Raw genomic sequence first — 27,127 nt, forward strand, 5'->3', positions numbered from 1 at the left:
ATGGCAGAACGGGCACACTGGCACTTTGATGGCCAATCACATGATCATTTGGGAGAAACAAATAAGGCACAAGCATGCGCACACACATACATATTGCTGTTGTCAAATGAAAAACTTGTTGTTGTGACACCGAGGTGTCAATTTTTCATAAGCTAAGAAAAACTGCCTTGGTTTCATCTTCTTTTTACGACGGAGTATTAGGGCCACATTGAGGGAAAAAAAATCAGAGAATAAAGTCATAACTTTACAAGAAAAAGAGTAATTTAAAGTCAGTTTCTCCAGCAGGTCCGTGTGGCTCTTTCTTCAGAATAAACGCAGTTTCTTTCACAATCTTCTCCAGGTCCTGATACTGATGATAATGTGGTGCTGATGTGCCAAAAGATGAAGTATTTGGTTATTTGTGAAACCTAAACTAAAGTAGAACTTCACAAGATGCTCCACGTTCCTCATTTATAATATTCTGACTTTATTCCCATAATACTAACACTTTTTTCCCGTAAACTTCTGACTTTGTTCTCATAATATTACAACTTTTTTTTCTCGTAAACCTATGACTTTTAATTCGTAATATTACGACTTTATTCTCGAAATCTCAGATTTATTTTTTTCCTCAATGTGGCCCTAATACGCCGTCGTATATTTTGTTGCTTTTTGTCAACCTTAATTATTTTTTTCATCATGTCGAATAATAAAAAATTGGAGTTAACATGTTTTCACCTGACAACAATAATACACACACACTAATATATATATATATATATATATATATATATATATATATATAAACTGACACAAGCCCTAGTTATACAGCTATACTATATATTTAAACACCAACAGACATATTCTGTCTATTCAAATGTGCTGGGTCCAGCTGAGTTAGCACAAAAAACACACAAGTACACACACCCACATATACACTAACAGTCCTGTCAATGCCATACCATGCCATGCCATACCATGCCATGCCATACCATACCATACCATGGTATTGACAGGACTGGGAATTACAACAGGTAAACATTTGAGATTTTTTTTTCTTGCTTTCAGCTTCAGTCAAACTAAAATCACTGATCTTTTGGTGCTTTTCAGTCACATCATACTAAGTACACTAATATTTAACTACTGCTAGTATTTTGGCCATTTACAAAAATAAAAGATTCAATAGCACAGTTTGGCCAGGAGTCTTTTACATAAACTGCACGACTACAGGAAGAGAGAGACACAACTGATAATGGTCACAAAGGTCAAACAGCTAACTCGGTTTTGTTCCTGTGACTTCCAACCAAAGTCACGTACAGTATAACATATCATACCTGTTAACAACTATAGGTCAAAAGCACACTGAGCTGCAACGTATTTTTTTTTTTCATTTTTCATAGAATGCTTTAGATGAGCCGAGACAGATCAGATGGCAGAAAATGAGAAAAAGGTTCTTTAAATTAAGGCTTTGGGAACTGAACGAAAGACCAAAATAAAGCTTGAGGATGCACCACAGAGTACAGACAATGATAACTGCAGAAATACAAGATTCATTATAATAAAAGAACAGTCCGACGTGTTGGAAAATGCAGGAATTTGAGCTGATTCTATTTACACAGCTCTACTCTTTTAGCCAAACTTAAACCCTAGGCTGCTGTTAGTGTGGACTGATGATGTACCTAAATTGGGTCGGACATTCCACCAGCACTGGCCTACTAGGTGCTCAGACAGCTGTCCTGTGTATCACAACTGTACCATAAGCCACTAGTTCCCAACCCCTTTTGGCCCCTTAAAATAACCAGATGAACCCTCATCAAAGGTGGTTTATGTGAGATTTGAGATAAGCCTGAAACAATAAACACAATTTTGGATAGCAGTGATGGTTAGACACCGTGCAGGGTCCCAGCTGGAGAGTTAGGAACCACTACCTTAAGCTACATTTACACACACTTGTGCAGTAAATAGTCCCACGTCTTGACTTTGAGGTTTTAGTTAAGTCAAAACTGACAAGTCCGAAGTCAAGTCAAAGTCTTAAACTTTGTTTCACGTCCTGAACAAGTCATTACTTGTTTGTGTGTTGCTCTGCACTGACAAACACATTCCTCTCCTGCTCAAACATTGATTAAACGTGTATCTGTTGGCAGGAAAATGAAGAGTTGATTAGCTGCACACTATTTCATAACACAAGTCCAAGTTTTCTTTACCAGTAATTGTGACAGATTAAAAGACCTGCAGGAAAACATGGAGGAAGTGTTGCATTAAATTCAAAATAAAGACCTGGTTCTCTCTGCCATTAAGGTAAATAAAAGCCCTGCACACTATTTAAAAACTCCTGGTAATGACGTGCTGAACGGCTTGTGTCTTAGTACTTCTGTTTTTGTATTACTAAATATTATTATCCCATACCATTAAAAAAAAAAATGGTGTAAAAAAGTGCTTAAGACAATTATAATGTGATGGGAAAAAGTGTGGAAATACAGAGATTATATTATTAATACAATGTTAAAGTCAAATAGGCCTTTAGTAATGAGAGAGCCATAAAGAATCATAAATATCAGTCACTATTAGGATATAGTACAGTATATTACAGAGCTCCTCAGTCTGAAATCAGTCCAGGTCCAGGTCCAGGTCCAGGTCCAGGTCCAGGTCCAGGTCCAGGTCCAGGTCCAGGTCCAGGTCCAGGTCCAGGTCCAGGTCCAGGTCCAGGTCCAGGTCCAGGTCCAGGTCCAGGTCCAGGTCCAGGTCCAGGTCCAGGTCCAGCACTCATTTCATCCACATGCACAGCTGTGTTTGGGTTCTAACAATTAATGACCTGCTGGTGGAATCACACAGCTCGGTTTCTCCTGGTTACTATAGTTACAGCATTTAAAGATTGTCCACAACATTTGGTACCAAGTTCACCATTTGTAATTTAACCTGAGACGTTCACACCTCCATTCTCTTCATCTCTCCTCTCTTTAAGTTTGGGATCATAATCCTAGAGGGGACGTTTGATAACTGCACTGTGTTATCATTGATTATGCAGTTTTTTGGCACTACATAGAAAACAGCAGAGAGACAGACTGACAACAGCACAGCACAGGAATACAGAGCATGACTGAGCACGTCTAACTGCTATTAATCTCCCTACAGAGATAAAGGATGACAGCCTGAGACAGGTATAAACACATGCACTTAGGACTGGAAGTTTTGAAAGGTTGGTTGGGTGTAATGGGGTGGCGGAAGAGTCAGAAATGTACTATGTGACCGAACTGCAGCCAGTGGTTGTGTGAGACTAACCATGCATTCACAAAGAACTCTCTAAACTTACGCTATATTTTGGTGAGGAAAAACTGCCATGGCCATTTTCAAAGGGGTGAAAATGGGTTCTATGGGTACCCACAAGTCTCCCCTTCACAGACATGCCCACTTTATGATAATCACATGCAGTTTGGGGCAAGTCATAGTCAAGTCAACACACTGACACACTGACAGCTGTTGTTGCCTGTTGGGCTGCAGTTTGCCATGTTATGATGTGAGCATATTGTTTTATGCTAAATGCAGTACCTGTGAGGGTTTCTGGACAATATCTGTCATTGTTTTGTGTTGTTCTGATAATGAAACGGAAAATAGTGCTGAATGTTTGAACATACAGGTGAAGTTGACAATGTCGTTGTAGAGCTGGAAGGTCAGCAGAGGCTCCGATAGTTCCCTCAGGAATGTCTTCAGAATCACAGCAGCCAAGTGGACGTCTTCTATCTCTCTGAAATTCACCGTCTCACCTACAAAACACACACATGTAGGCGCAAGGTGAACACAAGCAGCAATCTTTTACAACATGACGCTTTCCCACTTCCTGTGTAGACAGGAAGTAAAAAGACAAAACAACGGAGTTGGAGCGCTTCCTTGTGCTTAAACGCATAAGCTCAATCGACTGGTTAAACAGGCATGTTGATCCTACCCGAATTGTATCTGAGCTGGACCTCCTTCACCAGAGTCACGTTGGCAGATCGTCTGAAGATGCCTTCAATCTCCAAACCTGACACACACAGTGAAGAACAACAAGGCGGTTCTTAATGAGAGAACGATTCACTGAGGCGATCTACAGTTAAAGTTGATTAGTGCATTATGTTTGTATTTCTATCACAACAAGAAAAGAGTCACCTTGCTCTGAAAGGAAGCTAATGGTGTCTCTCATCACCACAGGAACGAGGTCATCATCTGGATTCCTCTGTCTGAGCCTGACACACACACACACACACACATACACAGTGGTTAAGATAACAAGCTTAGACCAATGATGTTATTATAAGCTGACTGGGGCTTTAAAACATTACCATCTATAAACTTCATGCATTTAACATTTAGAGCAAATGGTGTGAGTGCAATCTGTTTTCAGATCCTTTGCTTTTACTACAGTATACCAATACCACACCATGAAAATGCTCCACTGCAAGTAAAACTCCTGTATTCAAAACCTTACTGAAGTAAAAGTATTATCAGTAGGGCTGTCGAATTTAACGCATTTACACAAAATCATTTTAACGCCACTAATTTCTTTAACACATTAACGCAACTTGCAATTTTAGGTAGCTGCAGGCTCAGTTTTAAAGCTAAAGTGAAGATCCTATGAAACTAGAAAAACCTAAGGAATCCATTGGTATACAAATACCATAATAGCTTGTCGGGAAGAACACCAAATAACGCTCCAAAACTGGGGTCCCTTGACCTCTGACCTCCAGATATGTGAATGAAAATGGGTTCTATGGGTACCCACGAGTCTCCCCTTGACCTTGCCCCAAACTGCATGTGATTATCATAAAGTGGGCATGTCTGTAAAGTCAGCACACTGACACACTGACAGCTGTTGAGTTTGCCATGTTATGATTTGAGCATACAGACGTAGGCAAAGTTGTTGGTAACGTTCTGTTAAAGAGAGAAAAACCCACAATGGTCACTGAAATAACTTGAAACTGACAAAAGTAATAATAAATAAAAATTTACTGAAAATGAACTAATGAAAATCAGATATTGTTTTTGAATTGTGGTTCAACAGAATCATTTTAAAAAACAAACTAATGAAACTGGCCAGGACAAAAATGATGGTACCCCTAGAAAAGATGTAAAATAATGTGACCATAGGGACATGTTAAACTAAGGTGTGTCCTGTAAATAGCATCACAGGTATCTTCAAACTTGTAATCAGTCAGTCTGCCTATTTAAAGGGTGAAAAGTAGTCACTGTGCTGTTTGGCATCATGGTGTGTACCACACTGAACATGGACCACAGAAAGCTAAGGAGAGAGTTGTCTCAGGAGATCAGAAAGAACATTATAGACCTTCATGTTAAAGGTAAAGGCTATAAGACCATCTCCAAGCAGCTTGATGTTCCTGTGACTACAGCTGCACATATTATTCAGAAGTTTAAGGTCCATGGGACTGTAGCCAACCTCCCTGGACGTGGCCGCAAGGGGAAAATTGATGACATATTGAAGAGACGGATAATACGAATGGTAACCAAAGAGCCCAGAACAACTTCCAAAGAGATTAGAGGTGAACTCCAAGGTCAAGGTACATCAGTGTCAGATCGCACCATCCGTCACTGTTTGAGCCAAAGTGGACTTAATGGAAGACAACCCAGGAGGACACCAAATCATAAAAAAGCGAGACTGGAATTTTCCAAAATGCATATTGACAAGCCACAAAGCTTCTGGGAGAATGTCCTTTTGACAGATGAGACAAAACTGGAGCTTTTTGGCAAGTCACATCAGCTCTATGTTCACAGACGCAAAAATTAAGCATCCAAAGAAAAGAACACTGTACCTAATGTGAAACATGGAGGAGGCTAGGTTATGTTCTGGGGCTGCTTTGCTGCATCTGGCACAGGGTGTCTTGAATCTGTGCAGGGTGCAATGAAATCTCAAGACTATCAAGGCATTCTGGAGCGAAATGTGCTGCCCAGTGTCAGAAAGCTTGGTCTCAGTTGCAGGTCATGGGTCCTCAAACAGGATAATGACCCAAAACACAGCTAAAAACACCCAAGAATGGCTAAGAACAAAACATTGGACTATTCTGAAGTGGCCTTCTATGAGCCCTGATCTAAATCCTATTGAACATCTGTGGAAGGAGCTGAAACATGCTGTCTGGAGAAGACACCCTTCAAACCTGAGACAGCTGGAGCAGTTTGCTCACGAGGAGTGGGCCAACATACCTGTCAACAGGTGCAGAAGTCTCATTGAGAGTTACAGAAATCACTTGATTGCAGTGATTGCCTCAAAAGGTTGTGCAACAAAATATTAAGTTAATGTTACCATCATTTTTGTCTAGGCCAGTTTCATTAGTTTGTTTTTTTAAATGATTCTGCTGAACCATAATTCAAAAACAATATCTGATTTTCATTAGTTAATTTTCAGTGAATTTTTATTTATTACTACTTTTGTCAGTTTCAAGTTATTTCAGTGACCATTGTGGGTTTTTCTCTCTTTAACGGAACGTTACCAACAATTTTGCCTACGTCTGTATTTTGTATGCTAAATGCAGTACCTGTGAGGGTTTCTGGACAATATCCGTCATTGTTTTGTGTTGTTAATTGATTTCCAATAATAAATATATACATACGTTTGCATTAAGCAGCATATTTGCCCACTTCCATGTTGATAAGAATATTAAATACTTGATTAAAATGTGTGATTAATTTGCCCTAATTGTCAGCTAAATGTACCTAAAGTTAAAGAGTTCATTGTGCGTTAATGTGTTCCATGTCAGGGTTTTCCTATTAGATCTGATGTTTCTGGATTAATATGTCTGCTGCACTTATATTTTTACATTTTTGCAGCTTGTGCTAATTTTGGGGGAAAAAGGATATTAAGGTGTAAATGTGTTACAGTGAACTGTGCGCACAAATGTGGGGGACTTGTGAGAGATAGATGAATGAAAAGTATGGTCAAAATCAAAGTAGTAGAGCATAAGCCAAGATTAACTTGTCAAAACTGGTTAGTACAACAACTGAGTAGTACTAACCATGACTGGTTTATTGACACTGACCTCCAGAGGTAATAGGAGGTGACATAGTTCAATGCCACTGTTGCTTCAACTTTACAAAGATAAATCATTCACCATATACGACTTGTTTTAATATTTTGCGTCTGGGAGTGTCTCCTCCGGATTTTTGTTACATGGTAATGCAACATTCGACAGCATATTCATAATTAAATTGGTACAAACGCTTTAGATTTCTAAATATGTCAAGTGTATCTGAGAAAGTGCAAGTGAAGCCCCCAGTATTTTCAATGAGCCATACATTGCCTGGCAGCCTCACTGACCTTGTAACGTGTTGGTGTATACTGGAGGTGAAGAGAGCTAGCAGCGTGGGGTTAGTCAGCAGGAGCTCCGGGATAGCCGATTAGCTCAGAGAGTCCACAGACAACGAAACGGAGATCTCCACACTGTTACTTTATTCTACAGTACTTAACATTGACCGTACAATGCCAGGTCTCTACGGAAGCATATTCACTAATCATACATGAGCAGTAGAACGTAGACAGCATAACCTGTACCAACTCAGGTATCTCTTGTGGACGTCGGTCGGAGTAGTTGCGATAGAACTGTGTGTGTGTGTGTGTGTGCACAACTCTCCACTCAACTTTCAACTCAACTCTCAGTACATCCCAATAAAAGGAGGCACCACCTTGTGGCACTATTTGGCATTAGCCTACAGTAATACAGCAGTTTTACTAACAACAGGTACACAGGTTGTGTCTCATGTCACATTCAGAAGGCAAATAGAGAGCCGATGTCTGAGTGAAGGGATTGATCCCATTTTTGGTGACTTCCTAGAACCCGTGCATCTACCATTCAGAACACTTGTGATGCACTGGGAGTTAAGGACCACAAGGTCTAAATGAAATACTTAAAAATGAGAGGGTTGTGTGTTGACGTTATGGTTCCTTATAACTATAGGCTACAAGACTTAAAGGGATAGTTTGGGCTGTTTTTGAAGTGGGGTTATATGAGGTCCTTCTCCATAGTCAGTGTATCACCTACAGTAGATGACGGTCGGCGCGCCCCCAGTTTGGAGAAGCAGACAGGAGTACCAGCACGGGAGAAAATCAATGTACTGCAAAGCTTATTTTAGCCACCTAAGGCTCACCCAAAAAAAATAATATCAGTTTAATTGTTCGCTATATTCAGAATATTTTCCGATGGCGAACCGAGCTGAAAGTGAAATGTATCTCTAATGTTTTTGTCAACAGAGACTGGAGGCTTTGGAGAGAGCAATGATAAGTTTCACTTTCAGTTCCCCATCGGAAAGGGCTGTCTGATGGCAAGATAAAGCGCTGAACATATTGTAAATACAGCGTACACTTAAATGGCCGTTGTTTTTTTTAGGTGGGCCTTTGTTTTAGGTGTCTAAAGTACGTTTCTCCCAACTGGGGGCGTGTCAACCACCATCTACTGAAGGTAATACACTGACTATGGATAAGTAGCTCATACAACCCCACTTCAAAACACCTGAACTATCCCTTTAGGAGATGCCCTTTTTCTGGATCAAAACCTTCTCTTAAGTGGATCTGCTATCCAAAGTGATCTCTTGGGCGTTGGGGTCCTGGTCCAGCGTTCTGAGGCAGACATCCATTTTCATATCTAAATTTCTTCATAGCTCTGCTACACTCTCATTCACTCCCTACACCACTGTCTCCACTCAGACTCCTTTATTCACACAAACAGATTAACCACTTAAATAAGTCTTGGCCCATTGATCCAATAGAATATCAAAGTATTTTTTATAATCAGGATTCACGCTGTGTATTTGCCATGATTAGAAACAGCAAACGAGACGTGGCTTTAAGAGCAACATTGGAGCAGTTTCTTGAGCAACAATAGTTTACATAGTGACAGCAAGCATGTCTATCTCTGCAGTCCTGTGCAGAACTAAACCACTCTTTGAAGGCTTTCTGACTAGCTTACCTGGAAATAAGATGCAACGTACTGTATATATTATACAGCTTTCCCTAAGCCTAACTGTAGCCACTGAGAGTCTGCAGGTAGACCTACTTGGGGCAGCTCACTGAGCTGCGATAACACTGGTGAGCAACCTCAGTAGTCCCTCAGTGGTCTCCCAGGCTGGTCTTCAGACGCTGTGCGAGGTTTCCATCCCCACAGACACATGTAACGGAACTGTTCATACCAAGATGCTTGTATCCTTTTGATAAATGAGTCAGATCTCCTCTGTGTGAGGAACTCGCCATGCATTTTGTTGTGCCTCCCTCTAGTGGCTCACTTGTGTCATTGTGGCCGGGGGGGCTTCTGATAGAGGTCTCCTTCAGTTTGTTAAACCAGCAGTGAGGAGTTGGATTTTGGAAGTGAGACTTACAGGTGTTCATGTACAGAATGTTGCTATTTTTGTCAACTAAGTATGAAATATTAGCAACGTGGATAATAGTGTGTGGCATATGAAATCAGTATGAAAAACAAATTGAACTCATTTAAATCTATTCAGTCTAACTACACATCTACTGATACCATTCATTTAGCTGTGTGTTACATCACACTCACTCATCTTCAACCTCTTATCCGGGGTCGGGTCTCGGGGGCAACAGCTCCAGCAGGGGACCCCAAACTTCCCTTTCCCGGGCCACATTAACCAGCTCTGACTGGGGGATCCCGAGGCGTTCCCAGGCCAGTGTGGAGATATAATCTCTCCACCTAGTCCTGGGTCTTCCCCGTGGTCTCCTCCCAGCAGGTCGTGCCTGGAACACCTCCCTAAGGGGGGCATCCTAACTAGATGCCTGAACCACCACAGCTGGCTCCTTTCAACATAAAGGACCAGCGTCTCTACTCCGAGTCCCTCACGGATGACTGAGCTTCTCACCCTATCTCTAAGGGAGACGCCAGCCACCCTCCTGAGAAAACCCACGATCTAGTTCTTTGGGTCCTGACCCAGCCCTCATGACCATAGGTGAGAGTAGGAACGGAGATTGACCGGTAGATCGAGAGCTTTGCCTTCCGGCTCAGCTCTCTTTTCGTCACAACGGTGCGGTAAAGCGAATGCAATATCGCCCCCACACTGCTCCGATTCTCCGGCCAATCTCACATTCCATAGTCCCCTCACTCACCAACAAGACCCCGAGAACCCTTGAACTCCTTCACTTGGGGTAAGGACTCATTTCGTACCCGGAGTGTGTTACAGTGTTTTACTATTGGTTACATCCATTTCTCAATACTGAGTACAATTTTTGTTTAAACCAACACACAAAATGGTGGTAAATTATAGTTAGGCTGCTGATTCCCACTGTAGCTGAATTTCAGGTAATTATGCTTTTTTATTTCACAACATCTACAGTTTATGTAAAAATAACATATATTTGGAATTAATGTTTCTCAGTATACACAGAGACCTCTGATAGATGGGCATCAACCCCATGGAGGAATTATTAGTTATTTAGACAAAGTTATATTTGCTGCATCAATCTGTCTTGGTGTTAATGGATGGATTGCTGCCCTAAAATATGGAAACGCCTCTGCCATCTACTGGAAATATTAGAGAACAAACTGTAAAACAATCTGTGTCAAAAATGAATATGAATTTAATCAAAGAGATCGCGATCATAACAATATGAGACTCCAAGAAAAGTCGTACTTCCTGAAGTCTTCCTCATGAAATTTGATTTTTGAGGCAAATTTGGTGATTTTGGCCTCTCCGGTGGCTCCCTGTGGATTTTTAAAAATGGAAATGAATAACTGTTTTTTATTTACAATTTAAATTGTATTTATCATTGTTGTAGGTCTATGGTACGACAGTAGGAAAAAAATATAAACCGGAGATCACGAGACAGAAGTCATAATATTACGAAAATAAATTCATAATATTATGAAAATAAATTCAAAGATTTACTAGAAAAAAGTCGTAGTATTATGAGAATAAAGTCATAATATTATAAAGTAGTAATTTTACGTGATTTTCTTTTTTCTCGTGAAGTTATGACTTTATTCTTGTAATATTACGACTTTTTTATCTTGTAAAGTTATGACTTTATTCTTGTAATATTACGACTTTTTTATCTTGTAAAGTTATGAATTTATTCTTGTATTATTACGACTTTTGTCTCGTAAAGTTATGACTTTATTCTTGTATTATTACGACTTTATTCAGGAAATCTCTGATGTTTTTTCCTTCAATGTGGCCCTAATACTCCGTAGTACATTTGCTCTTTAGCCCTCACTGCATTAGACTTATATACTATATACTTAGACTGTTACCGTCATCACAATGCTCAAATGTTTTGCGGCTCCAGACAGATTATTATTATTTTTTTGCCTAAAATGGCTCTTTTGATAGTAAAGGTTGCTGACCCCTGGTCTATACAAATAAAATCTGACATCTAAATGATTCAAATATTATGTATATATCACTTCACATGCCCCGGCTGTAATACTGGTTACAGGCCAAACTGAACACTGATTAATATCCAGATTAATTCAGCACTAAGAGTATTGTGTATGAACATTCAAACATGTAACTGATTTTATGACACATCCTGTTGAAATGGACTCGAATTCTGGAACAAACTTGGAAACACTGAAGAGACATCGATCCATGGACGACATATAAAATGCAAACGTAACAGATCAAACACAGTTTTGTGATCAACAGATCCGGTTTTAACTGTTCTTCTCCCAATCTGGAATGCCCAGTTCCAGTTTCAGGTGTAACGCAAGGCTACTGTATCGGTATCTGTTCATGTCACAAAGATATCTGTATTTGGATTATAGCCAAACCGTATATCAGACATTAGAAATTGTCTTGTCTGCTTCATTTTCGGCATTTAATTGTTTTGTATATATATATATATACTGTATATATAATCTGATTACTTAATTACATTTCTTTACATATATTGTGTTTATATTGTAGCATGTGCACATACTGTAATTGACATGTTACGTACTCCTTTATTTCTATTTTCTTTGATTCTTTATGTTTATATAAGAGCAACTGTAACGCCCCAATTTCCCCCCGCAGATGAATAAAGTATTTCTAATTCTGATAATATTTTAATCATGTCCTTAAAATAATCCAACGATAAAGTATGATTTGTGTTTGGAAAAAAAAAAAAAAGTCTAAACTGAGATGAAATAAAAGCTGAGGCTGTAAATGGTCCAGGTAGAAATCACTGGTGAAAACGGGGAGGTTGGTGTAAAAGACAGAGTCAGAATGTATTTATCGCCTTAATGTGGCTTCTGGATCCAAGCTGGCCTCAGCCTTTCTTCCATCGGCATCTGACTGACCATTAGGTCTGTGTCTGTCTCCCCGTGATACTGGTAGGAATCATCGACCACTTTGTTTATTGCCAATGGCAGCCAGGAGTGAATGAGACAGAGGCCCTGTTCACACCTGGAATTAACATGAGTCCTCAGTGATCCGATCACAAGTGACAAGACACATTAAAGGTCACCTATTATGCAAAATGCACTTTTCCATGTCTTTTAAACATCAATATCTGTCCCCAGTGTGTCTACAAGTCACCATAGTATCATAAAAGACCATCCTCTCTTTTTCTCCTGCTCCGTTTGTCCGGAAATGGGTGTCGAAAAACGCTGCGCAGCTTTTCTTTTCTTCTGACGTCATTTGAAAATTAGCCATATAAGGGTTTCCTGGTCGAACCAGAGCAGAACCTTCAGTAGCTGACCCCGCCCCACAGCGCGTCACTGTCTCTCCTCCTCAACCGAACTTGAGCAAAGTAGCTCCTACTGTTAGTCTGCAAGAACCAGCAGAACAGGCTTCATGTTCTCCCATCATCTAAATATAACATGTTCTTTCACAAAGGCTTTATGTAATTACACTGTTTAAACAGATGATATTTATATATTATATATATTTGATGTCATGCATGTAGCAGAGTACAGGTAGTAAATAGTGACTTGTAAGCAACACAACACATTTCTGTTTCACAGTCAAACTTTATTTGAGTTGACAGATGACAATATTAATTATTCACAGCATTTGTAATCATCCCACCTGTTAGTTAGTTATGATGACATGGTACAGGAGAAAGTCTTCAGCTCTGGTAAACTACAGTAAACTAAGCTCCGGTGGTCTGTAGTCATGGTAACACAGAGACAGCTACTACTGTAAATAATATACCATTACTCTGATCTTCCATACATTTATCTTTTAGCAGAAATAATGAACTGACTACTGTTTCACATCTTCTATTTTCCACCCTGATGGTCGCTGTGTTTACACACCGTCTCATAGCGGTAGCATGTAGCTAACCCGTTAGCATGTAGCTACATGCTAACGGGTTAGCTCTGTATCTCCATGTAAACAGAGCTATCTGCCCACAGCTGTCTGCTCTCAGCTGTCTGCTCTCCTCTGGGATGATTCTGTCGGTCATTTCTCACAGATGGATCTGTAAAGACAGACGTAAAACAGAGTGTATGTTTACGGTTTACAGAGTTGATGCAGAAGGTAAACACTGAGCTAACTAACAGAGATATAAATAGCATTATTTACCTGAGAGAAACCGTCAGGAGAACCTGGAATCTGGACCGCAGATGTTCATCATGTGTCGCCGATTTCTGATCAGATTCCTCCGGTAACGTGCGCTGGGTGAAGTTTCTGGTTTATAAACTTTAAAGTAGTTTATTTTACTCTCTGCTTCTCTCTCCCTGCTCTCAGGCCGCGAGGGGGGCGGGGAGGGTGACGCTGTGTTGTTGAGGACGTTTGATTGACAGAAAACGCTGACCAATCAGAGCAGAGTGGGAGGAGACAGGCTGTGAATCAGGGGTTTTCAGACAGAGGCTGAATTAGGCTCTGAGGCAGGCAGACTCAGGCTGCAGTATGAGAAGAATAAAGGGTTTTTTGAACATTGCAGCATGTAAACATGTTCTAGTGCAACATTAAAATACATCTATGAACCTGGAAATGAGCATAATATGAGACCTTTAAGATCGGATGTTTCAGACCACATTCAGACGTGGTCTGGGCCACATATGACCACATTCTTTTAGCAGTGTGTACGCGAATGCATCCTGGCCACATTAATGACCGCCTAATCACCTGATGTCCAGCTGGGCTCCGCGGGATCACCGCGCCCCTCAGGTGAATAAACGGGCAGACACGGGCGCTTGTCAGCATGGAAACAGCCTCTGTGCTCTACTGTATTCTGTCGGTACAAATGTATTTTATTAAAATATATCTTGTTTATAGGCTACATATCTACAGACTATCAGACTAGGCACGTAAAGTGCATAATTATCATACTGTCGGTGATGTGTCGGTGTTTTTGTTCCGCTGATTTGCGCGGAGCTGACACCCGACCACCCGACTGCCCTCTGTCCTCCCCGGCTCTCTGGAGCGCGGTACTGCGCTGTAATACCGCGCTGTTGTACTGTGTTGTACCATGCTGTTGTACCGCAGGTCCACAGGGACCGCCGGTACAATAACCTTTTATTTTGATGTTAATACAATGTACCAGAATTCAGGAATATGTAGGATATTATTACTGACATTCATGTAATATTACGTCACAACGGCTGCTGTATTAGCCGTGTGTTTACTACGTGTTTATTTGCATATAGAGCGGGGAAGTAAGATCGGATCACAAGTGGTCACTGAAGACGCATGTGGAGACACATTATAATGCCAGGTGTGAACAGACGTACTTAGAGCTGTCCACTTGGGATCCGATCACTGAGGACGCATATTAATACCAGGACTGAACAGGGCCAGAGTGTAAATCATGGGTGTAAGCTACAACGTGATATCTATTCATAGTTTTCAGTCACGTGACTCGCGCATAGCCTGGAGGTCAAAACCAAGCCCCCAGGAAGAGCACAAGGCTGTCAAATCTTTATCTTTTACAATCAGCAAGTGTTTAGATCACCTCTCAAACAAGGAAAAACAAAGATATATATACAAACTGCAAGTCTTAGGCACCTGTGACCCATATACAGTACCTGCTGCGGTATTTCAATCATTTAAGTGGAAGTAGACAACTTTTCAGCTATCTAGCACGCTAGCTTATCAACTCCCTGGTCATAACAGCATCTAATAACTTTAACCACTGCTCATTTTAGAAACGTCACCGCAACAAAACCTCTTCTTTGTTTATGTAATGTGTGCTTATTGGTTTCCCATAAGCCTCGCTTTCACTGTATAATTCCTGTCTGATACTGGGAAAATGTAGGCTTGTTAGCTCGCTATTATGCTAGCTACACCAGCTAAAGCTGACAGCAAGTAACAAACATCTATGATCCATTGTCTGTTTGATAATCTAAACAAAGAACATGTTTTCTTGCGGTGGCCTTTCTAAAAATGAGCAGTGATGAAAGTTACTATATTCTGTTCTGATCAAGGAGTTGATAACCAGACAGCGTTAGCTAGCATAGCTTGCTAGTTGAAAAGTTGTCTCAGCTACGTCCCCGGAGCTGTACTTTGGTGATGTTTAGCTACATAACGTTATATCTTGTGGAGACTCCATCCCTTATACTGTCGCCAAGATGAAAGTGGAACATCACAGTTATCTGTACTTTCAATCTGGATGGGTCACTAGTCCTTTTGTTTGCGAGGTGAAGGACAAGAAATTAACGTTGGTTACTGCGGTCGAGCTAGCCGTCACTCGCAAAATGATTTAAATGGTTGAATGGTTAAATGAACTGGTTTGACCATGGAGACGGGAGAGACGGCTAGCTCGGTCGTAGTCGTTGTTTGCATGGGTGTTCACTTGTAGTCAGTGTCAGTGTTGTCCGCTCTCGTCAGGGATGGCGGCACGTCTAATTTAATTGCATAAATCCACAATCCTCTGCTCTGGGTTTTGGTTCTGAGACGGTGCTGTAGAAACACAGTCCAGGCTTGTCTTCTCTTCGGTTTGTGCATCAAATTGAACAACAACTAACAGTGTTGTAAAAGCTGAGCTGTCGCTGGCGGACAGTGGATGGCAGCTTTGTTTTGCCCTCCAGGTGGGCGTTCCCATAGGGCCGTGACGTCACGTGAAAACTATGAATAACTGGGATGTGCAGGTAGCCTACAAGTCATGCATGTGACTAAATATAAGATCTCGACCTGGGCGGACACATATCCCCTTTGTTTATCCAGGAATTCACAGAACCATAGTTACCTTCCTAACTTATGTTGGCCCAGATCAGAACACACAAATATGGGTTGTTTTTAAACGCAATGATAAACAAGATATTTAGTCGTATGTTGGAGGAGTTTTTGCATCCAAGTGTTGCAAGTAATCCAACTGTGATTGTCTATAAGCAGAAAAAGACCGGAGCCCCGAGCCCTCTCTCCATGTATTCATTTGAATACATGACCAAGCCAGAGCTACTCTGCGCACGTCTGTGGTAATGAGCAAGAATTTTGCTCATTACCTCCAACCCAGACTGGTGCACATCTGCTGTATTACCATACAATGATGTCATTTTCACAAAATAAATACTAATAAAAGATTAAAAAACTAATTGGCATGGCATTCACTGTAATGGATTACTTATGACGAGCAGATCTCTACAGCCTGATTTTCACCCCAAGTATACCTGATTGATTCGTAGAGAATGGGCTGCAACCATTGACTCTACTGTATATAAGAAGTGGATGTAGTCACCATGATGTCACCCATTGGTTTGTGGACTTCGGTTTTGAAGCCTCGACTTTGGCCATCGCCATCTTGACAGTCCATCCCGAATGCCGAACAAGACATTTTTAGGCGACTAAAATGTTGCAATTAGCTTTCATGAACTGAGAACACACCGTGAAAGGGTTAAAGTTCTAAGAAGACAGCGCTGCGTTACCCAACATATCCGCATATAACGTTTCCTATGATATGCTATTTTTCATGCGTTCTCCTACACTGTAAACCCCAATCCATCCATGAAACAAAATGTTATTGTTAAGTCTACACAAATGTTCAGGGCGACCGGGTCGCCAGGCAATCACAGGCTAGCGACCGGGCCGCCAGGCCATCACAGGCTGGTGACCGGGTCGCCAGTGACATCAAAACTTTATGTTCACTTGACACAAACACTCATCCCTTGTGAGCTTAACATAATTTTTTAGCCAATATAGCCTAATTAGTTAGAGGTCAATTAACAACACATACATTGTGCACTTAGCATATAATTGGATAGTTGAATGAACTAAAAAAGATGTTGCAAATATGTAGTTATTTTCTTGTTCAATAACGTGAAAAATTTGTGTTCACTTTACATAACAAACACATAACAAGAGTTGCAGAGTTATGCTGGACACAATTTTTTTGCTGTCTTAACATAAAACTACCACAATTTGTTTGTGTTTTTACCAACTTATTATTTTCTATTAGTCAAAGCAACATTATATTTAAAGGCTGAGTACAACTCCATCTCTTTGTTTATGTAACTTAAAATATTTGAGTAGAAATAAAAACATATATTTGTGTTATAATGTTTATGTCAATAAAAGTTAAGTATTTAATGTTAAATGGCATATATTGTTAAGCTCAATGGACAGCATAGAAATTGTACACTATGTATACATTTTAGTAGTTGTTTTAACTTAAAAATTGGTGTAGCCCTTTGGGTGCCCCAGACAAAATTGAGATTTGGAAACCGCATCACACATCACAATGGCTTTAAGACAAAAATAAAGATTTTTTCTTTTTCATAAATAACTGCATTTATTATAATCTAAATAAACAATTGGTCCCTGGTATTGTTGGTTTAAAAATGTCAAGTCAGTTCACTCTAACGATAGTTACAGGGGTAAAAAGTGTATTTCTTTCTTTCTTTATTTATTTGTTAATTTGTTACCTCAATTCAGAAAATGAGGAAGGGCATCTGACATTATTTTCATTTAATTTTGTTTTCTAGAGGGTGCCGCTGAATTCCTAAACATTACTGATTCTTTCAACCTGGTGCAGCACATCTCTGGTTCAACTCATAACCGAGAACACGCCCTTGACCTCGTCTTTACTCTGGGCCTGAATATAAACTCCCTCTCATTGATAGACCTCGTCTCTGACCATAAAGGTAATCTATTGGACTCCTGTATCCAGGCATAAGCAGTCTGTCCATGACCTTTTATGGTATACTATACTATGACTTTTTCATGACATTTGTTATGACATACTATGCTACTACATACTATGACTTTTTTATAAGTTTTTCATGACATAATACACTTTGACTTTTTTAACATATATTTATTTAACTCAAAATGCAGTTAGAAAAAAAACAGTATGTTGATTCTCTGTGGTCTAAAGAAAAGATGAATTAATTGGGTTTAATTTAATTAAAGTTTATTTTCATGGCTGAGTATTAAAAATCACATTAAATAATGGCTAATTGGAATATGAGCAGAACCTGCCCAGCCCAAGCTCTCTAAGAAGACGAGGAAAAACTCCTCCAAAGTCCTGAGGCCAGATGGAAAATGGGAAGAAACCTCGGGAAAGGCAATTCAAAGAGAGATCCCCTCTCCTCGAACGGCTGGGGGTGTTACAGGATCTGCAAAAAAAGGGCAAACGATGAATAATAACCATCCATCATCTGTAACCGCTTATCCTATCACAGGGTCGCGGGGGGGGCTGGAGCCGATCCCAGCTGACATTGGGCAAAAGTCGCCAGGCCATCACAGGCTAGTGATCGGGTCGCCAGGCCATCACAGGCTAGTGACCGGGTTGCCAGGCCATCACAGTCTGGCGACCTGTCCAGGGTCGCCAGGCCATCACAGGCTGGCAACCGGGTCGCCAGGCCAACGTCGTTCAAACAGGACCACATGGGGCCGGCTTTGTAGCGCCAGCCTATCACAGGCCGATGACCTCGCCAGCCTATCACAGGCCGGCGACCTCGCCAGCCTATCACAGGCCGGTGACCTTGCCAGCCTATCACAGGCTGGCCGCCCCGGTTCCTCACATTCTTCCTGTCAAAGAGAACACAGCATTAATACTTGGAAGACTTGAGTATCGTATGGCGAGGACGTGTGTGTTCCGGGTTGGTTTATCTGAGCCAATGGGTGATGCTTGAGCTGCTCCAGGGTCAGGCGCTTTTCAGGGTCTTCAGTCAGACACATTTGCAAGAAATCCTTGCAATCTGGTAAAAAAAGAAGGAGAAGAAAGATGAAGGTGACGGCTACAGAGATCCATCAGAATGTGAACTAAAATGAACAGATTAGTGTCTGTTGACATGTTTGTGTATGTTTTTGTTACCTTTGGACATCCTCTTGTTGAACGTCACGCCGTATTCGAGGAACGCGATGGTCTAAAAAAATGTGTCCCTTGGAGCATTTGTAACAGGACCACTCCCATCTGGCGAGGCAAACACACTGGTGACCTGTCCAGGGTCGCCAGGCCATCACGGGCTGGCGACCAGTCTCCAGGCCATCACAGGTTGGCGACCGGGTCGCAAGGCCATCACAGGCTGGTGACCGGGTCGCCAGGCCATCACAGGCTAGTGACCGGGTCGCCAGGCCATCACAGGCTGGCGACCGGGTCGCCAGGCCATCACAGGCTGGCTACCGGGTCGCCAGGCCATCACAGGCTAGCGACCGGGTCGCCAGGCCATCACAGGCTGGCTACCGGGTCGCCAGGCCATCACAGTCTGGTGACCGGGTTGCCAGGCCATCGTCGTTCAAACAGAACCACATGGGGCCGGCTCTGTAGTGCCAGCCTATCACAGGCCGGTGACCTCGCCAGCCTATCACAGGCTGGCCGCCCCGGTTCCTCACGTTCTTCCTGTCAAAGAGAACACAGCATTAATACTTGGAAGACTTGAGTATCGTATGGCGAGGACGTGTGTGTTCCGGGTTGGTTTATCTGAGCCATGGGTGATGCTTGAGCTGCTCCAGGGTCAGGCGCTGTTCGGGGTCTTCAGTCAGACACATTTGCAAGAAATCCTTGCAATCTGGAGAGAAAGAAGGAGAAGAAAGATGAAGGTGACGGCTACAGAGATCCATCAGTGAACTAAAATGAACAGATTAGTTTCTGTTGACATGTTTGTGTATGTTTTTGTTACCTTTGGACATCCTCTCGTTGAACGTCATGCCATTTTCGAGGAACGCGAGGGTCTCAAAAAATGCGTTCCTGTGGAGCGTATGAAACAGGACCACTCCAACCTGCCACGCTGTGGTCGGGCCGGCACTGTAGCCTTGACCATTGTACCACTCCGGAGGGATGTAATTAAAGGTACCTAGAGTACACAGACATAATGATAAGACGGTGAGGAGGAGGAGGAGGAGGATATTTCTTTAAACGTAAAAGTCACGGATGGGTAAGTTAGTGAAGAGCAGGAGTAGAAGCTAGACATCTTACCGTAGTAGTCGCGGTAATTGACTCCTCTCTTCACGAAGCAGCTCAGTCCAAAGTCAATGAGGCGAACTCGCGGGACGTCCGAGCCGGTCTCGATCAAGATATTTTCCACCTTGATGTCCCGGTGAAAGATGCTCTTATCCTCAAGATCAATTAATGCATCAACCAGCTGTTTCAGGATGATCTGAGAAACAAAAAGAGAGAGATGAAGGATCGTAGAGGAGGGTGCTTTGACATTTCTTCATGGCTGTTACTCAGCGGGCTACCTCCGGGTCTGAGAAGTGACGCCAACGTGGAAGTGTAATTACTTTGGTGAGGACAATGTACAATAATGACTAGAAATGATGGTCAAAATAATCCCCTCCTGTTCCTGTACAACGTTTAAAACACACACAAGATCCTCCAGCAGCTTACCTTGGCCTCTTCCTCTTTTAAGAAGCTTCCCTCTGACCAGATGTACGTGAACAAGTCCATGCAGGGGACTGGTCTCTCCAGCACCAGGATCAGCTCCTGTTCCAGATCGTACCAGTCCAGTAGGGACACAGGTGCCGAGGAGGCCGCTGAGCCACTTGTATTGGCCGCCAGTTTCAACAAGATGGCGACCTCCACAGAGAGCGTATTCCCATGCTCGTCCTGAAACATCACAACAAAGAGGAGGATGAGTGAGAGAAGCTCCACAGAGAAGCAGGATTCATCCAGAATACATCCAATAAGAGAGTGCCGTGTTGAATACAGCACATCTTAACTCACCACGTGTTTGATACACTGATTGTCGCTCGGGATGTATTTGATGGCAACCTACGAGACACAAACTTTGTCAGCACTTCCTGTCCATACTGTGTGTGTGTGTGTGTGTGTGTGTGTGTGTGTGTGTGCGTGTGTGTGTGTGCGTGTGTGTGCAAACATGTGTGTGTAATACTTACAGGCAAATGATCTGCTTTGCGATATCCAGCAAACACAGATCCACACCCTCCTTCGCCGAGCTTCTCTTGCTGTTGATATTTGTCCTCGAATGCAGCTAAAAAGACAAACAAGGTTTAGTTTTAATAGAGTTGTGAGGAACACTGACTACATGTTACTGAAGCTCTGGGGTGGATTCATACACAGAATGGCCTACGCTGCTATTTACAGGGACCCCATATTGACCAGATTATTTTAATTATTAAAAAAAAAAAAAAAACTTTTCCCTTATTGGCCCACAAGAAACATAAAAAAAATGAAGAGGGACACATGTACCCAATCAGCTGACCTTATGAGCCTGGTCCGATGATGTGACCAGGTTCATGAGGTCAATTTGGTTTTCAAATAATACGTCACTACTGGACAGAATAGTGACAAAATGTCAAAAAGAAAATATGATCACGGAGCACAAAAACAAACAGCACAAGTTCTGAAAGAACACCGTGACCAGAATCTACTAAAGAAAACCCCTAAATTGACGAGTTATGACGAGGTTTAGATTAAAGGCTGTCTCAATGAGGTTGTATACGCCAGTGTTCCCCCACTGTGTACGTGTGGGCCGTGAAATATAACTAGCACGCTTTTATACATGACACTAAATGACTTTTTTCTGGTAACATTAAAGCATGATGAGTAAGGTTGGGGGGGGGCATACAAAGAGTAGCCCAGGGGCCCCTGAACACTTTAATCCGCCTCTGCTTAAGCTCTAATATGAATTTTACACTTAACATAAAGCCAAACCTGACATGTATCACTCACCTCTTTGCACACGTACGGGCAAATTGTGTGCGGTGTTCAGTTTGCCGTCCTCGGACTCTGTCAGGTCTGGTCTCTGCTTCTTCTTTCTCTTACCGCCTCTCTTACCGCCTCTCTTACCGCCTCTCTTACCGCGTCTCTTACCGCCTCTCTTGCTCTCATCTTCCGCAGATGAGATACGGTTTTCTACAGATGAGAAAAGAAAAACAGAGGGACATCAGCTTGTTGACAGTCACAGGACCTAACGTGGACAATAAGTCCTCCAAACTAAATGACAACACAGACCGTCATTCAGTGACTTCCAATATGACACATTGGAGTCTTTTCTGCCCTGCTGCCTCTCAGTTAAAGGAATAGCTCGTCATTTCTTTTCACACTTTGCTATTGTATATAGTATGATATTATTATTCTATGTTCATATTTTATATTTTCTAAACTAGTTGTAGTAGTCTGTCATATTTATAGTGTATTCTATCTATCTATCTATCTATCTATCTATCCATCTCATTTTCTATTCTTAATCTTAGTACTTATATTTCTTTACATATACTGTATATTGTGTTTATATTATATATTATATTGTAGCATTATGTACATAATTTACAAGTTACATACTCCTTTATTTCTATTTTCTCACATTCCTTATGTTCATACAAGAGCAACTGTAACGCCCCAACGTCCCCCCGGGGATCAATAAACTATTTCTGATTCTGATTCTGAAGTGGAGTTGAGCTGTGGCTACTCTAACTTAGCCTAACTTAGCCTAACTTAGTCTAATTTAGCCTAACTTAGTCTAATTTAGCCTAACTTAGTCTAATTTAGCCTAACTTAGCCTAATTTAGCCTAACTTAGCCTAATTTAGCCTAACATAGCCTAATTTAGCCTAACTTAGTCTAACTTAGCCTAATTTAGCCTAACGTAGCATAATTTAGCCTAACTTAGCCTAACTTAGCCTAATTTAGCCTAACTTAGCATAATTTAGCCTAATTTAGCCTAACGTAGCCTAATGTATCCTAACTTAGCCTAACTTAGCATAAAGACTCGTGAGGCTGGGGGAAACAGTTAGCCTGGCTCTGTCCAAAGTAAAATAAAATACACCCTCCAATTCAAACTACTATTTCTCTCTGTCCTCTGGTGGTATCTATCCATGCAGATATACTCTATCTGTCTTCATCCTAATACAATGGAGTGGAATGCAATTTAGTTTGTGGTGCTCACAGCATTGAAGCAGTTAACGGCAACATCTATTTCCAAACACAGGGTCCTTGTTACTCTGGACAATCCACGAGCCTCACTGTGAACACGTTCTATTGGAACAACCTTCTACCAAAGAAATAGAAACTATGGTGTGTTCAGTGGATCATCTATTCCATCCAGGACAATATTGTTGGAAAGAGCTGTTGCTTTTAAATTTTCACGTCATTTGTCGATGCTGTGAGCACCAAAATAGAATACCGTTTACCTCTGTTGCACTGGGGTGAATGCAAAAATCTCATAGACAGATATTTAAAAACCTGGAGGGTTAAAGTCCCAAACTATCTGCATAAATAGATACCACTAGAGGGAAGTGAGTATTTGTTTTTCTTTGTAATTTAGGTGAACTGATGTCTATTTAGATCAAGATACCAAAAACCCTGTTGATGGGTATTTCTGTGAAAGATCTGAGTACAACTTCCACCTGGTGTTCAGTAGATGATGATAGTATACACTCCCAACAGCAGTTTCACATGATCAGCTTACCTCTGTGAACGTCCACTGAAGAGGACGGTCCTGCTTCGTCTTCTCTGGCTGTCCTCTTCAATAGTCTCACACAGACATCGTCCTTAGAGCTGTCTGGGTGTTCACCTTCAGAGACCCTTGTCCTGTGCTGCCAGACGGTCTTTATGTCAGGATATGCCTTCCTTTTAGGCCTCCTAGTCGTCCTAGTCCTATACATTGCAGGCGCTGAACTTGGTTCTGGCGTGCTAGGGAGCTCTACGAATTAGAAAAACACAGTGGAACAAATTGTAATTTTTAAAATGTATTTCCTGGTATTAACTCTGAATTAGTGCTTACACTTAACATAAAGCCAAACCCGACATGTATCACTATCTACTGACCAAATCGCACGTGTGCGGGCACATTTTGTGGGGTGCTCAGTTTGTCGTCTCTGGTCTCTGTCAGGTCCAGGTCTGGCTTCCTCTTCTCTTCATCGTCGGTAAGCTTTCTCTTACCGACTCTCTTGCTCTCATCCTCCACAGATGAGATGAGGTTTTCTACAGATGAGAAAAAAACAGAGGGACATCAGCTTGTTGACAGTCACAAGACCTAACGTGGACAATAAGTCCTCCAAACTAAATGACAAAACAGACCGTCATTCTGTGACTTCCAAAATGACAAATTTGAATTGTTTCTGCTCTGCTTTCTCTTAGTTAAAGGTCCCATATCATGCTCATTTTCAGGTTCATACTTGTATTTTGTGTTTCTAATAGAACATGTCTACATGCTGTAATGTTCAAGAAACACATTATTTTCCTCGTACTGTCAGACTGAATATACCTGTAATTACTTTCTGTCTGAAACGCTCCGTTTTAGTACATTTCAATGGAATTGCAACGGAATTGCGTTGCTAAGCAACAGTTTTGGTCCATGTTTACTTCCTGTCAGCTGATGTCATTCACATACACTGCAACAGGAAATAAACTGGGATACATTTATAATGTTTAAGTTTAAATCTTTGAAATGGTCTAAATATTGTAGATTTGTGACATCACAAATGGACAGAAATCCTGATGGCTTGTTTCAAACGCACAATTTCTGAATACGGGCTGTGTGTATTTCTCCCTATATTGAGCGTTTTGATAAGAGTATTTATATATCACTTAAACCTGCTTTATAATGTAAAAGACCTGAAAATCTCACTTTCTACAATATGGGACCTTTAAAGTAATAGCTCATCATTTCTTTTCCCACTTTGCTATTGTTTATAGTATGATATTGTTATTCTATGTTCATATTTTATATTTTCTAAGCTAGTTGTAGTAGTCTGGCATATTTATAGTGTATTCTAACATATTCATTATATCTATCTATCTATCTATCTATCTATCTGTCTGTCTGTCTGTCTATCTATCTATCTATCTATCTACCTGTCTATCTGTCCATCTATCTATCTATCTATCTATATATCAACTTCCACTTCTGTGTGAACCTGGTGTTCAGTAGATAATGATCCCAACAGAAGTTTCACATGATCAGCTTACCTCTGTGAACGTCCACTGAAGAGGACGGTCCTGCTTCGTCTTCTCTGGCTGTCCTCTTCAATAGTCTCACAAGCTCATCGTGCAGAGAGGTGTCTGGGTGTTCACCTTCAGAGACCCTTGTCCTGTGCTGCCAGTCAGTCTTTGTGTAAGGACAGGTCCTTCTTTTAAGCCTCCTAGTCGTCCTAGTCCTATCCATTGCAGGCGTTGAACTTGGTTCTGACGTGCTAGGGAGCTCTACGAATTAGAAAAACACAGTGGAACAAATTGAAATTGTAATTTTTAAAAATGTATTTCAAGGTATTAACTCTGAATTAGTGCTTACACTTAACATAAAGCCAAACTCGACATGTATCACTATCTACTGACCTCTTTGCACATGTGCGGGCACATTTTGTGCGGTGTTCAGTTTGTTGTCCTTCGTCTCTGTCAGTCGTCTGTCGTCCTCTGCAGATGAGATGAGGTTTTCTACAGATGAGAAAAAAAACAGAGGAACATCAGGTTGTTGACAGTCACAGGACCTAACGTGGACAATAAGTCCTCCAAACTAAATGACAACACAGACCGTCATTCTGTGACTTCCAATATGACAAATATGAGTCTTTTCTGCTCTGCTGCATCTCAGTTAAAGGTCCCATATAGTAAAAAAGTGAGATTTTTAGGTCTTTTATATTATAAAGCAGGTTTAAGTGCTATATAAATACTGTTAAACTATCAAAACGCTCAATATACAGGCATATTCAGGCAGACAGTATGAGAAAAATAAAGTTTTTTTTTAACATTACAGCATGTAAACATGGTCTATTAGAAACACAAAATACAAGTATGAACCTGAAAATGAGCCGTTATGGGACCTTTAAAGGAATAGCTCGTCATTTCTTTTCACACTTTGCTATTGTTTATAGTATGATATTGTTATTCTATGTTCATATTTTATATTTTCTAAGCTAGTTGTAGTAGTCTGGCATATTTATAGTGTATTCTATCTATCTATCTATCTATATATCAACTTCCACCTCTGTGTGAACCTGGTGTTCAGTAGATGATGATGGTATACACTCCCAACAGCAGTTTCACATGATCAGCTTACCTCTGTGAACGTCCACTGAAGAGGACAGTCCTGCTTCGTCTTCTCTGGCTGTCCTCTTCAATAGTCTCACAAGGGCATCGTGCAGAGAGGTGTCTGGGTATTCATCTTCTGAGACCTTTGTCCTGTGCTGCCAGTCAGTCTTTGTGTAAGGACAGGTCCTCCTTTGAAGCCTCCTAGTCTTCCTAGTCCTATTCATTGCAGGCGCTGAACTCATTTCTGACGGAGCTCTACGAATCAGAAAAACACAGCGGAACAAATGGAAATTGTATTTTTTTTTAAGTATTTCCAGGTATTAAGTCTGAATTAGTGCTTACTCCTAAATAAGTCATATTAACGTGAGTGACTGGATTTTTCACTTACCTCAACTTGTTCCAAGAGCTGGAGAAGAGAGAGAGTTAGTGTCCTCTGCTGAGGCTGTCAATGATAAAGTTTCTAAGACGTTTCTAACAGCACAACTCTCAGAGCAACAAGATGTGTCTGAGTGTGTCTAAATGTGTAACTGTGTCTGTGTCCTGAGCTTCTAAGGAGTGTTGGAATGTTGTCATTATGATGTTATAAGGGCATCACAGCCAAGTTCTTTCCGGAATATGCAAATGAGTGTGTTTAGAATAAGTTGTGTATGTGTATATATCTGAATTACGTTGCTAGGCAACAGTTTGGGTCCATGTTTACTTGTCAGCTGATGTTATTAACATCCACTGAAACAAGAAATAAGGATTTTTAACACTCAGCCGTGAAAATAAACTTTAATTAAATTTAAACCCAATTAATTCATCTTTTCTTTAGACCACAGAGAATCAACATACTGTTTTTTTAACTGCATTTTGAGTTAAAAAAAAT

General features: G+C 41.1%; 2 protein-coding genes and 1 long non-coding RNA gene across 10 annotated transcripts in view; all 3 read right to left on the reverse strand.

Moving 5' to 3' along the window:
- LOC141762853 (uncharacterized) overlaps nucleotides 1-27,127 on the reverse strand; it is a 500,458-nt gene that overhangs the window by 330,863 nt on the left and 142,468 nt on the right.
- Nucleotides 3,276-4,621, reverse strand: LOC141762898 (uncharacterized). Its single transcript, XR_012592926.1, has 3 exons — nucleotides 4,123-4,621; nucleotides 3,920-3,997; nucleotides 3,276-3,740 (listed from the first exon to the last, which is right to left on the reverse strand). It is a non-coding gene; the product is annotated as an uncharacterized LOC141762898 (long non-coding RNA).
- On the reverse strand, nucleotides 18,222-26,874 carry LOC141762989 (serine/threonine-protein kinase pim-2-like). 8 transcript variants are annotated; one of them, XM_074627220.1, is made up of 15 exons: nucleotides 26,648-26,865; nucleotides 26,288-26,514; nucleotides 25,567-25,665; nucleotides 25,201-25,434; nucleotides 24,058-24,213; nucleotides 23,699-23,932; nucleotides 21,962-22,144; nucleotides 21,166-21,260; nucleotides 20,993-21,040; nucleotides 20,657-20,875; nucleotides 20,246-20,426; nucleotides 19,950-20,123; nucleotides 18,812-19,028; nucleotides 18,679-18,757; nucleotides 18,222-18,642 (listed from the first exon to the last, which is right to left on the reverse strand). In XM_074627220.1, exons 2-13 carry the CDS (start codon nucleotides 26,499-26,501, stop codon nucleotides 18,862-18,864), a joined length of 2,004 nt encoding a protein of 667 aa, XP_074483321.1. In that variant the 5' UTR covers nucleotides 26,502-26,514; nucleotides 26,648-26,865; the 3' UTR covers nucleotides 18,222-18,642; nucleotides 18,679-18,757; nucleotides 18,812-18,861. The 8 variants fall into 8 exon arrangements, with proteins under 8 accessions (XP_074483321.1, XP_074483318.1, XP_074483320.1 ...); XM_074627217.1 differs by having other exon boundaries at nucleotides 18,222-18,757; XM_074627219.1 differs by having other exon boundaries at nucleotides 18,679-19,028; nucleotides 26,648-26,864.

This window comes from Sebastes fasciatus, chromosome 24, assembly GCF_043250625.1.
Source record: "Sebastes fasciatus isolate fSebFas1 chromosome 24, fSebFas1.pri, whole genome shotgun sequence".
Lineage (NCBI taxonomy): Eukaryota > Metazoa > Chordata > Actinopteri > Perciformes > Sebastidae > Sebastes > Sebastes fasciatus.